The sequence below is a fragment of the Vanellus vanellus genome (genome assembly GCF_965231255.1).
Source record: "Vanellus vanellus genome assembly, chromosome: Z".
NCBI classification, from domain to species: Eukaryota; Metazoa; Chordata; class Aves; order Charadriiformes; family Charadriidae; genus Vanellus; species Vanellus vanellus.
In genome coordinates this window covers 10406988-10419789 of record NC_138908.1, presented here as the reverse complement: position 1 = coordinate 10419789, position 12802 = coordinate 10406988, and the positions used below count along the sequence as shown (strand labels likewise).

At 47.6% G+C, this 12802-nt stretch overlaps 1 protein-coding gene across 2 annotated transcripts in view; it reads right to left on the bottom strand.

The window, feature by feature from the left end:
• Positions 1–11960: 11960 nt before the first annotated feature.
• LOC309683638 (PALM2-AKAP2 fusion protein-like) overlaps positions 11961–12802 on the bottom strand; it is a gene marked incomplete at its 5' end in the record, with an annotated part of 112701 nt that continues 111859 nt past the window's right edge. For both annotated transcript variants that reach the window (XM_082497962.1, XM_082497961.1), the window contains one exon: positions 11961–12298. In XM_082497962.1, coding sequence (XP_082354088.1) covers positions 12206–12298 — 93 coding nt within the window. In that variant the 3' untranslated portion in view covers positions 11961–12205. The remainder of the gene's footprint in view (positions 12299–12802) is intronic.

Below are 12802 nucleotides of genomic sequence, written 5' to 3'. Positions count from 1 at the left end.
TGAGACCGCCTATGGGGATGGCTGCTTTCCTCTGCTGCTCATGGAAGGAAGAGGAAGCCCAGGCCACAGTAAGACCAAGCACATGGCGCCTTGTTCCCCCACACCTTGAGGCCTCTTCTGTTGCCCCACACAAGCAAAGCCCAGGGCAGTGCAGGCTGCAAAAAAACCTGGAGAATGGATTTGTTCAATGGAGAGACCTCATAGGGTGTATTGATGTGAAGCACACTGGGGAGGGGTGACCCCATGCCAGGGAAGAGGAGGTCCACTTTCCTTCCCTCAGAAGAAGCTGGCACTCCCCACAGCTTTGAGAGCAACACGGTAGGGCAGTGAGGAGCTGGAAACAGCAGCACTAATTTCCTTTGGGACAGATGCTGGCTAAACAAGCAGCTCCAGAAATCTGTGTTGTCTTGCCTTCACCCCCAGACATCATGTTTTTGTCTATTTTTCTCATTTCAGAGTTTCTTGCTTACCTGGTTGAAGTCTCCTGTGGGATTCTCCCTCTGCTGGAAAGAGAAAACACAGCATCCTCGACACACACTTTTTGCTGAGTTGGCTTCTTTTTTCTTTAGCTTGAGGAATTTAGGTGATTAATAGTGCTGACAGCTAACTGTATGCCTTAACATTAATCCTCTCCATGGAAGCAAGAAAAAAAGCTTCTTGCGGTAGCTGGTGCATGCCTGATCAGCTGGACCATAGAACAAATCCTGCTGTAGTTCGTAGATAAGCCCCAGATGATCCTGGTGCTAAATGATTTTCTTTGTGTGCACATCCTCTGTTTCATTAATATTCATGCCTTTTTAAAATTGTTGTCAGCATATATGGGTTTGGCATGGAAGCATTGCAAAGTTCAAGAGTGTGCAGGCAGCAATGGACTTGAGAAATAGGACGAAAGAAACTATCCTAGAACTACAGCTTAAGCAATCTGATGTTGAGTAAAGCAAAAGTGGACAGTCTGGAAAAATTAAATAACCATAGGAAACCCATGACTATAAAAAAATTTCACTACTGAATGAACTAGAATGAAAAAGAAATAGTAAGCCACCCATCCTTGTGGAGTAAGGGGGGCAAAGAAGAAAAGAAGAGCAAGGGAATGAAGAGTGCTAATTTTTCTGGGTTGGTAGGACCTCTACTACACGATTCAGCCCTAGCCAGGTACAATTTGAGGGAAGGAGTATGTCTGCATAAACCTGCAGCTCCATGGAGGTAAGAACAGCAGCTGGCAGAGGACATCAGGACAGAGGAGAGAAAAGGGATGAATCCACCCCATTTTCCAGGGTGACAGGTGGAAACAATCAGAAGCATCATAAGTGGTTAAAGATACAGGCTCTGCCTCTTGCTTTGTGTAAGGCATAGTGCCTTTTGAGGAGAGCAGGGAAGGTAAAATATTTTTTCAAATCTTGGTTCTTCTGGAGACACTGTTGCCTATTAATTCAGCTGTTTTCACCTGACAGATCTCAGGTTAGCCCTCTGCATGACTAAATTCACATTTTGAAGGCAGGTAAAGAAAGAGCTGAAGCCATCACCTGCAGTAAGCCCCCAGTGATACCCACCCCAGACATCCAGAGCAGGCTGATGGTAACTCACTCCTCACAGCCTTTCTCTGTTTACTCTGCCGGGCTAGGTCCTGAGCACAGAAATTGGCAAGAAAAATTAGCTGTGGTTTTAGTCACTTGGGTGTTTAAATTTTCCAGGCTATTTTATGCACAACATCCTGTCAAACACATTCATGTTGTTTGTTTAAAAAAAAAAACAACCCAAGAAACTGCATACACAACCCAAAAGTTGCAGATATTGCGGCATACTCTGGTGATGTTTATGAGCCTCACCACCCTCTTGTTCCACGTGGCAGCTCCTCCAGTGGTGGGTGTTTACTGAACCTCTCCAGCTCAGAAATAAAAAAACCCGCAAGATCTCAAACCCTTTCTTTGATTACAGAGCACTACCTGCTCAGGGCCAGGCAGGTCCTCCGTGGACCGCTGGCAAGCCCCTCAGCGCAGCTGGTGGTGGCTGCTGAATCCAGCCCAAGGCGGTTTCAGGGTACCGGGTCACACAGCAGCGTGTATCACTGTTTGTCTCACTGCACACACTCCCCAGCGCCGGCTGAGGACTTCCAGGCAACCTGGCATCAGGAGGCACTGCGGCAGAGGGATAACCCTGTTTTTTAACATGTGCTGCAGCCACACCTGGCTAATTAGCCAGCTTGCAGCATGAAGGTGGGGGCACTTGTTTGGGGCTGGTAGGGTGGAGAAGGCCCTGGGGCAGCAGGGAAAGGCACCAGTATCTTCCATGAAGGTGGCTGGAAGGCTATGGGGACTGTGTCCATACCTGCTTTGCTGCAGGGTACTGGTAGAAAATGGCACCAATGGGGTAATCTTCTTCAGATGAGAAAGCAGAGGTGTGCCTGGGTGGGCAAGCTGCAGCCGCAGTGCTGGAGGAGCCCTCCTTGGAAAGCAGAAAGGGCTGCTGGGGCTCTGCAACCCCATGCAGATGTGTCACCCCCCCACAATACACGGGGAAGACGCGCCTGGGGCTCCCCAGGACCCCAACTCTGCATCAGACAAGGTGCCCCGGGAGACAGCTCATGTGCATAGGGCAGTGCAGGTCTCTTTGCATACTACTCAGGAGAATTTTAGCTAGCACCTTCCCAGGCAGCTAGTGAATGGACAGCCTTGGCAAATTTTGTGTATCCTTAGGACTCCAGTGTGTGTACAAAAAGGCATTAATGGGACTAAAATATCACACCTCTTCTCCTTTCTCTGAAGTGACCCATTGTATCTGCAGGAAATTTTTGCAGTTGAAGAGGGGTATTGGGTAAAAGGTACCAGGGAAACAAGAAAGGCTGGGCAGCTTTCCAAAGTTATTGTTGCTGCTAACTTTTTCCAGGCTGCTATTTTTCAATGTCTACCAAGCATGAATAAATATATACACAATTGTAAATTTTAAGCTGAGTGGCAAGACAGCTGCTGTAACTGGGGTTTGCTATTCCCTTGCCCCTTCATTTCAGCACTCCAGGGTATTCACAGCTTTGCTGAACTAAGACTTTTCTTTGATGCCCTGTTGCGTATGTATGTATGTATGTATGTATGCGTATGTATGAACTGCCCATACTGGTCGAGAGCAGCACCACTTCTTCCCACACTGCCCTCTGCATTTCCTGGCGAGTTCCTCCGAGTAGTTTCATACCTCCTGCTAATTGCACATGGGCAGTGGGGAGACATCTCCCAACTCTTTTACTTATTTCAGCATGGCTTTGTACAGTGCACCTCAGTCACCAGTTGAGTGCCTGTGATGCCCTTGAAAGGAGGACTGACAGCTGCAGTCACCTCTTCAAGGACTGCTAATGCCTGATGAACTTCCAGGTTGTTCCAGGACCAGTGACACTCTCGTTTGCTGAGAATCAAAAGGACGGGGCTGAGGGCCATGTCAAGTGCGTGTGCTTCCCTCCAGAAGACCTTGCTTTTCTTGTTGTGCTGTAGCTGAGGTTGTTTTGCTGCTGCAGAGCTTGGAGCACGTGCAGGTGATGTAGTCTCATGACTCTCATTGTCACATGTGGCGCACTTCCACACCACCACTTTCCAAGGGTCAGTAGCTATTCCAGTTCAACACCTTCAGGGATTTTGTGTTGGATGTCACCTCCAAGATGCCCGTGGGAGCTGGTACCAACTAACAAGTCATGTCTGGCCATGAGCTTTCAGGCACCCTCTGCAAGGACACATAGCCAGGGCAGCCTAGGGCAAAGCAGGCAGATGCCTACAGAGTAAACTGAGAGAGTGACATCACCAACATTTAAAACCACATTGATTTAATTCTTCTATACAGGAAGGAACATAAGATTAAGCAAGATTTGAAAAGTAAAGCCCTTTGGGGCACTGAAATACTGTTTTGATCCTTCAGTGCTGGGGCATCTTGATAATAAATTCCTTGGAAACATCCTGCAAAGCTTAGACAGACTATATTCACTTATGTTTTAATTTATAAACTCAAAGAGTCTGCATGTAAATAAATTATGGAACTTACGAGCAATTATATCATTCAGCTATTTCCTGACTCCCTTCAGCTGAAGACTGACTCAGCAAACAGTGGCCAAGGACAGATGAGCTGAATCTTGACCTGCACCACCATAGTCTGGAGCTGGCAGCATGTGAGACCCATGCTGTAACTGGCAGAGTTTTTTGTCTGGTTTCCAGAGAGCTTTGGTAAATATACTTTTTGCCATATAGCTTCCATCCCTGCTCAAACATTGTCTGAGTGTGCTTTCAGCTGGTTTCGGAAATGGGTCCCTGCATGAAAAATTTCCTTCAGCAAGATTTTCCCCTACTTATCTTTCTGTTTGCCACTGTTTATACCACTACCCTCTGACCTGCACTACTTATGCCCCTCTCCCTCCATTCCTGCCAGAAATTTTGACTTTCTTTGTACATCAAGTCCCACAACTTGCAATTAACTTTCTCTTTAAAAACAACCCTCTCCACCTCATACAAGCTCAGTCTGCCTTCTCGGCAGCACTCCATGGCTGCAGCTTGGCTCAGTTGTTTTCTTCAAACACAGCGTTAAAGAAACACTGTAATCATGCCCCTTTTGGTATGAGTAATGCAACCAAGAGAAGATTTTTGTTTCACCTGGCTCTCCCCCAACGCCCTTTCAAGTCAAGCCCACTAACATAGCCGTGTCATTTTATAGTGCATGAGCACAAGCTCAATCCATGGGCTTCCAGCCGAGTTCAGTGCTCTGTAGCCCTCAGAGAACAAGGTCCTTAGAGGTATTTAGGTATCTAAGTGCTTTGGTACATTTGGATCTGGTCCACTTAAGGTTTATCTCATGGGTCTCGGTTTATCCGCCTTCCATGGGGTGCTTTGGCCAAGAGGTGTAAATCCAGTTAAATACCCAAGGAGAGGAAACCAGCCTGGGAGGGAGCCTGACTGCAGGCTGATGGGGCCTTGTAGTGGCGGTCAGTCAGGGACCTGTGGTTGGGGGCTTGGTCTGCTTGATGGTCTTCTCCATCCTATGAGGCTCAGCAGATGCAGTGTGAGACTCCCATGCTCACGGGAGACATTTAAACTTTCTGCCCCAAAACAGCCGTGTTTTGGGTGTGGATAGCATCATATGGGGACCAGAAGGGAACAGCAGAAGGCAAGGAACTGGCAGGGAGCAGGAAAGGGTAATGCTGTGAAAGTCTGGGTCCACTTTGTGCTGGTGCTGTACCCCAAAGCTGTACTACTAGAAGCAAATAAGCCTTACCAGGGAGTGAAAAAGTGCCCTACTTTAGCACCTTCCTTCTTTCACTCCAATTAAGTAGGGTTGAACACTTTCTGCCTCCTCCATGCAATGCGGGGGTGACAAAGCTGCCCAGCAAGTCAATTCCCATTGTGTATCAGGAAACTCCACCTCTCTCCATGGAGATGATGTTTTGTAGAGACTGGAGCTCTTCCCTCCTTTCTAATGAGTGGTTATTAGTTTGCAACACTTTTGAAGCCTTGCAGGAGTGCTGCTAAGTACTACTTCACCAGGGTTATGTCACTGTCCGTGTGTTTTTGCTAGCATTTTCCTGGCTTCTTGTCTTTCAGTTGCAGCTTATGACTTGATGATCGTTTTAATGTAAGGCTGAATGAGTTCAGCTTTCACAGATGCTACAAGAAGTGCTTGCTGGGGCCGCTGGTACATAAGCATCCTGCCTCACCTGAACCACAGCCTCTTGCTGTCAGTGACACCCCAAGGGGGAGCGCATCGCTGCAGTCTGTCAGCTGCAGCCCAACGTGAAACCCTCCTGTCTTGTGGAACTGTTTGCAGCCTCCTACTCTTCCCCCCTGCCCTGCATACACCTCACCAGCCCCCACAGCAAGACTTCAATGCGGCACTGCCCCTTCCAAAGAGTTTTGTACGCCTAGGCACAGCTCTGCACCAAGCTGCCTCCTGAGGCAACGCAGAGTTTGCAGTTGCTCCCAGCAAGGGCTGGCTGGGAGGTCTGGTGCACCCCAGAAAGTTGTATGGGAGGAGGCATGCCCGGGGCACTGGATGTGCATGCCAAGCACAGCAGCATTTTCTGAGGTCCCCATCCCAACTGTCTCCCCCTGGGAAGCTGATGAGATGTGCCATGGCTGTCTTCCTGACCGTAAGAGGGCTTACTGCATTATGGCTTACTGCATTACATGGCTGCCATAGTAGTGGGCTTGGCACTGATAGGACCCTGAGACTGATGCCAAAGCATCAGTCAGCATGTCCGTCCCAGATATTGGCTGCTCCCAGAGACATCCTTGGAAATTAAGGTCTCCCCATGGTCAGTGCAATCCACCCTCCAGATGCCACTGCTGCCACACAATTCCCCACCATGCAGTCTTCCCCGCGCAGTTTGCAGTGATGGACAATGTGATAGAGTAGCTTTGCACACTTTTTTCTTCCTTCATCAATTTTTCTTGCCTCTGCTGCCATACTCTGGATTGGAACAAGGCCTGAAACATTTCCAGCTCCTGGTGGCACACCGCCCTGAATTCACTGGAGAGATGACACAGTCCTGGGACTGAGCAAGAGGTCTCACACGGATGCCACATTTAGAGCTTACTGTAAAAGCTTTCTTCCTGGAGACCCCATTGATAAAACAGTGGGTTAAGTGGCCAATTAATCATGGCTCAGCCAGAGCTAGCAGCAGACCCTGAGATCTGCATGGCATTTGGGTTTTTCTTCTATTGTTGTTTGGGGTTTTCCTTTGTTTGTTAGGTTTTTAATCTGCTTTTTCCCCCATGTGCTATTGCTGATGTGACAGGATAACCCCTGCCCATGTGAAATGCTGGGATGCTGTTCAGTCTTTAACCTGGTGAGAAGTGCAGGGCTGGACTCACACACTGCTAATAGTTTCCTGGACTGCCTGTCCTAGTCAATTCAGTATCTAGAACATAATTGAAAGTAATCTTTAGTGCTCATGTCCATGCTATTTGTAGCTCTGGTCCTGCCTAGCCCTGTTGCTCCCCTGCTACAGCTTCTGGTGCTCTGGCTTGGTTTTCTTACACTACAGACCCCATTTATATTTTGGGTTTTTTAATCTCTTGTTCCCACTCACAACTGAAAACACTGCACTGAATGCTCTCTCTCCTTTTAAAGCAGTTTAATCAAACCTGCCTCTGCAGAGGAGAGCCTTTGCTTCTCCATTTGCTTTCCCATTGTTCTGGGGCCTCTTAAAGCCACCTACAACTATTAGAGGTGCAATACCCTTCCCTTATATTGGACTATGCCAGAAATGATGGATAAAATGGCTCTTTTATAGTCATTAACTACTTATATGGGATAAATCATGGGATAAGTGTATGGGATAAACTGGCTCTTTTATAGTCCTTACCTCATATGGGACTATGCCAGAAATGATGGATAAAATAATTCTTTTATAGTCCTCAAGTACTTTGTAAAATACTCTAAAGCATGGTGCATGCCATTGTGGCTACGCAATGGGGTGACAAGGATTTTAGGTGTCCTAAGAGTGTTATTACACAAATACCAACTGCTGGTAATAGCAGCACTCGTTGCAAGAATTCCCGAGCTGCTGCCACCCACTGGCGTCACTGCGATAGTTTTGCAATGTCTAAATGCTCCCTTGCAAACGTCCAATTTCTCGTAAAACCCAAAGGAGAGGTTTAGAAGGAGTTTCCTTTCCCACTGTCTGCCAGTAAGTCCAATACGCTCTCCCTCTTAGCACAGAGCAAGGCAAGGCAGAGGGACAGAAAGCCTCTTCTGCGTTGAAAAGACAATAACCTCTTTTTCTTCATGCACATAGAGACCAGAATGGGTGGATAAATTATCAGGCTTGTTTTCTAACCCGTTTTCTGACTTCCAGCAGTATTTACTAACTGGAATGGAAATCCACGACTACTCTTCTCTATCGGTATTTTTGACTTTGTGTCCACAACAGAGAGGAGGGGTCCTGTGATGGAGAGCACCAGCTGAACTGCTGCACGTGTCCCCAGCCAACTCCCACCGAAATCACCAGTGTCCTCCTCCTGCCGTGGGCTGTGGCGCAGGGTTACAATTAAACGCCTGAGTACTACTCCTGGCACCAGGAGGGGCAGAGGCTGGCATGAACCTGCCCGGTGCCCAACACGTCCCTGCGGCTGGTCTGCAGCTGCCACGCGCCCAGTGCCACCGCACCTTCCAGCTCTCGACGGCAAATGTGATGGCTGCATCCTGCTGGGGCTGAGGACGGGGTCTCTCCTGGTCTATCCGGCCGTGAAGGGGGGTGAGGGGCTGCGGCAGTGGGCATGTGAGAAATGGACGACCAGCTGAAATGACGTGCTTTACCGTGCAGGACGGCAGGGGCCCTGCGGGTGTGAAGGAGGCAAGGTAAGAAAGCTCGTGCAATTCATCACGAAGCAGATATGGCGTCTGCAACCCTCCAGCAGCACGTTAATGGGAAAGAAATACTAAGGGATGGTCTTGTATCTGTGGCTGACACCACTGAGTGGAGAAAAAGATCTCTCCTGCTTCTAGACAAAATGACGGAAGCAGAGTCAAGGGGGAGACTGACCACCCCGGGAGGTGGCAGACAAGCCACTGTCCTCCAGCTGCGTGCCACTTGTGGGGGTACAGCTTCGTGCACAAATGCGAAGAAACGGGCAGCTTTATAGAAACACAACACAGGTTTCTGTTTTAATGAGAAAATAATTATATACTTGCATTGTAGGCCTCACAGTCACTATAAAACAGAAGCAGGATAACATTTAAGTGGTTAACATACAGAAAGCCAGGTATTGTTGAAACTGCTTGATAAGTCATGACAAGGATGCCGCCTTTTGGTTGCCAAACAAGTCAATGCTACTGTATTTTCCTTCAGATAATGTCATTACGGAGCAAGATGAAGCCCAAACTGGCAGCTTTTAAAACGAATTGTTCAGAAAATCTGCACTGTAACCCCAAAGTGATTATAATCACAAATGCTAATGCTTAACTATTTCTCAATACACAGTTTCATTAAACCAGTCTTTGCCACGGGAAAGGATCTGAGCATTTCTTTTGTGGAGACAAAGTTAACTCTGCAATAGTGCTCTTTTGTTGCATTTGATATAGTTATATATAGATAGATATGTATTACTGGCGTATATTTATAAACACCTAAGCTTGGTAGCATGCAAATGAAAATAACAGAGGCAAGTAAACTGCATCGCACTCGTGTTACCACAGCACTGAACATGTGCTGCTGACTACGAGTGTCCATAATTTCTGGAAGAGAAAAACTCTGCTGGGCGGAAAGCCTGGCTGTCCTGCACTGGTACATGCAAATACTTTTGTTGCAGGGGGTGAAAGCAAATGCTTCTAGTGCAGATGACTCCTTCCTGGCCTCTCCCCACCACCACATCCTCTTTCTAGGGGAAGAATTTAATTTTCACTTCAGAGACTGAGGGCCGATTGTGGCGGTAAGAGAGGATGTGGCAAAGCATGAAGATATGTCTTGTGATGGGTGATCAATGCCACTGGCTTCCAGTGAGACAGCAGGAGGGAGAAACCAGCCTCCAGGTCAGAAAAAATAAAGATGCAGGTTCCTGGGAAGGGAGCCCAGGGCTGCCCCGGTTTCAGGGAGCAAATATTGGGGGAAACTCTGAAAAGCACTGTTTGGTGCAAGACCACCTCACCGTAAGTGCAGGGGCCATCTCCTCTGCTCAGGAAACCCCTTTTTCTCAGTCTCACGCTTTCCCCAGGGGTGGAGGGAGCCAGGACTCCTCTTGGTACAGACGCGCAGAGCTCACGGATGCGGCTACATGACGTACAGTCTCACTGGAGTGCTGCATTGGTGGCGTTGCTTTTCCTACAGTCTTACGGTAACAACCCGCCTGCAGACGTGAATCACTGTCGATTGCCATGTCTGAACAGCCGGTCCACTTCATTAGGTACGTAATTCCTTCATAGGCACGGTGCGTCCCCATGCACCTGGGTTCAGAGAGCATCCTTGAGCAGCTTGCTGCCCTTATCACAGTGAACACTCAGTTCAGCAGGGTTTTCTTCTGTTCCGTAGCACTTAGGGAGACAATTGACAGAACTGAGCTAATGAGTATATATAATTGTATTTGCTACAATTCCCTGAAAATAAGCCTCAAAATGATAGTGTCCACGGACAGAAATCACATGCTGGCGGAACGGAAGGTGGGTGGGAGGGGAATCATTTGGTTGCAAGCTCTGTGTTTGTTTAAGAAAAGCACCAGAAGTATGTTCACAGTATTGGTACTCATTTTAAATGAACTCACTGTTTCAGGATAAAACAGCACAGCAGGTCATGAAACCAAGGAAAGGCTTAAGGGAGGACCGGTATCCTGGATGATGATTTTTTAAAAAGATGTCAAAATAATAATTGTTTCTTTATAAAAAAGACAGAATATTTTATATAGAAAAAAGCTCAGTGTCTTTTTTTCTGTCACCTCCCAAACTTGTTGGTTTCTAATCCAGAAATTATGGTTCCCGGTTGTAAAATACTCCTATTGTATTGCTTGCGTGAAAAGAAAGAGTAAACCCGCAGCCTCTATACTACATACAAATACAAAGCACAAGAATAAATACCACATTTCTTTTCCTAATTGTCAGCTTACAAAACTGGTCAATACTTTGCAATTGTGACTCATGCAAATACCATGTTGGGTCAACTTTTAATATCACAAATACTGCATTAACTCAGTGCCTTGTTTTTATATCCCCTTTTGAGAAAAAAAAACAAAAGAAATTAGCACTCACCCCTATAGCTGGTAAACAGCTTTGGAGAAAATAATCAGTACACGCACTGCCATACACCTTCTGGTATGCCAGCCTCATGCACACGCCTGCACTCACACGTGCACACACGCGCACACACACACATGCCCACACGCACACACACAGATCCACACTAATCCTTCACTGCTGATCCCAAGCCTAAGCAATAACTAAAGGCTCTATGGTTTGCATGTAGCACGGAAAACACTGGCTGAATGGTAAAAGTAATGTTTTCTTCCCTTGTCTGCTCTTCCTTGCTCACTCCTTCCAACTCATTATGCCCTTTAGCTTTTTTGTTGCCGGGAAACGTGAAGCCTTCCACAAAGCACTCTACTTCAAAGGCTTTTTATGTTGTATAAATATAGTTGAAGACATAACTATCTTTCTTATCTATTTCATACCTCTTTCTAGGCCAGAGTCTGGCTTAGTTCAATTATTGCGTCATTTAAAAATTAAATGTCCTTTATTTGTATCCCTTTCCCACTACCCTTCTACTTCAAATTATTCATCTTCATAGATTTTACACATATGCCATTCTTCTCCCTCCCCACCATCAAAAAATAGTTGTCATCCGCTAAATACAGATTTTCTATTTAGAAACTTTGTTAGGTAAATATGCTCTGAGAACCTGGAGCTCAGGTGATATTGCAAGCATATAGGATCCTAAAGCTAAGGTAATCCATTTGGCTTAGCTCTCATCCCCATCTATTCCACTCCTAAATTGTGATGGCTTGTGTTTGCAACACAAGGGCTGTTTTACTGAGTCTACTGGATTGTACATTTGCAATAACTGCCTCCCTGTTGGTTTTGTTTTTTTTTTTCTTTTTTCCTTTTAAACAGATAAATTACTAGAAGGGGGAGCAGAACCAATCCCCTAAAAAACCCACCCCAATCCCAAACCCAACCCTTCAGTGCCCTCAAAGAAATAGCAACAGAGGGCAATTATCGTGTTTTGTGGCTGGATAGAGTAAGCCAAAGTAATGCTGACGGTCTCGGTGCAGCGGCTGTGGGAGGCGAAGGAACTGCAGGAGTGTCCGACGAGAGCTGCTGGGGGGACGGTGATCCTGGGGGCAAGGCAGGGCTGTCAATTCGGTTAGCAGGAAGCATGAGCGTGAGCCCTGGCCGCAGGCTCCTCCACGCTGACCTCCCACCACGTGCCTGCAGCCTCTCCAGTCTGTGGGGACAACAGCCCCTTGTCCCCCCTCAATGGCTCCCACCCCCTGCACCCTCCCCACTGCGTTATTTCAGAGGTGGGGATGGAGAAAAGGAGAAGGGCGTATTTTCTAGGTGGGGTTTTCCTGTTGTTTTTAGGATTGCCAGGAGCTGGATCACTTCTGTGTCTATGTGCATCGAGTTTGTTGTGTATTTTAATAAATATTGGTCTAAAATGCTTCTGCTTTCGTGGTGGTTTTTGTGTTTGCCTTTTTTTCTTCCTTTCTCTCTTTTTGGTTTCGGCGTGCCTGGTCACTATCTTCACGCTGCAGCATGGTTATTCATCCTCCTCCCGGTTGGCATAAATGCCAGCTTCCCAACGCAGCGCCAGAGCGCTCTTCCTGCGGTTCACCCTGGTCGCCTCGAGGACCTGGTCAGGAGAGAAAGGGAAAACATAGCACATCACTCATCTGCCCGTGGACCCCATGCCGAGGTGCTCAGCACCGTGCGCCCGGGCAGGCAGGGACCAGCCAGGCCAGTCCTTCCTGCAGGACTCCAGTGCCACACCTTGTGCAAACCAGGAGGACTCATGCGATGAAGCACTTGCTGATGTGAAGGTGGGAGGGGGATGGCAGACAAGAGCAAAACCACACCATGGGAGGACAGAAGTGGTAGGAGATATCTGGCAGCATCCACCTTGCTTTAGGGGAGACCCAGCTGCTCCATACCAGCCCAGCTGCACATTGGCCCATCCCTGCCTGTGGAAGGCAGAGGACAGGGTCTTGGTCCTCTCTCCAGAGGCACCTGCACACCTTCAGTACCAGGAACCAGCAACCAGCTGGTAGCTTCATCCAGAGGCTGCTTTGGAGCTGCAGGTGCAGCCCGGAAAGCGGTCTGCTGCTTATTTCAGCACATCACCCCCGCAGGCAGAACT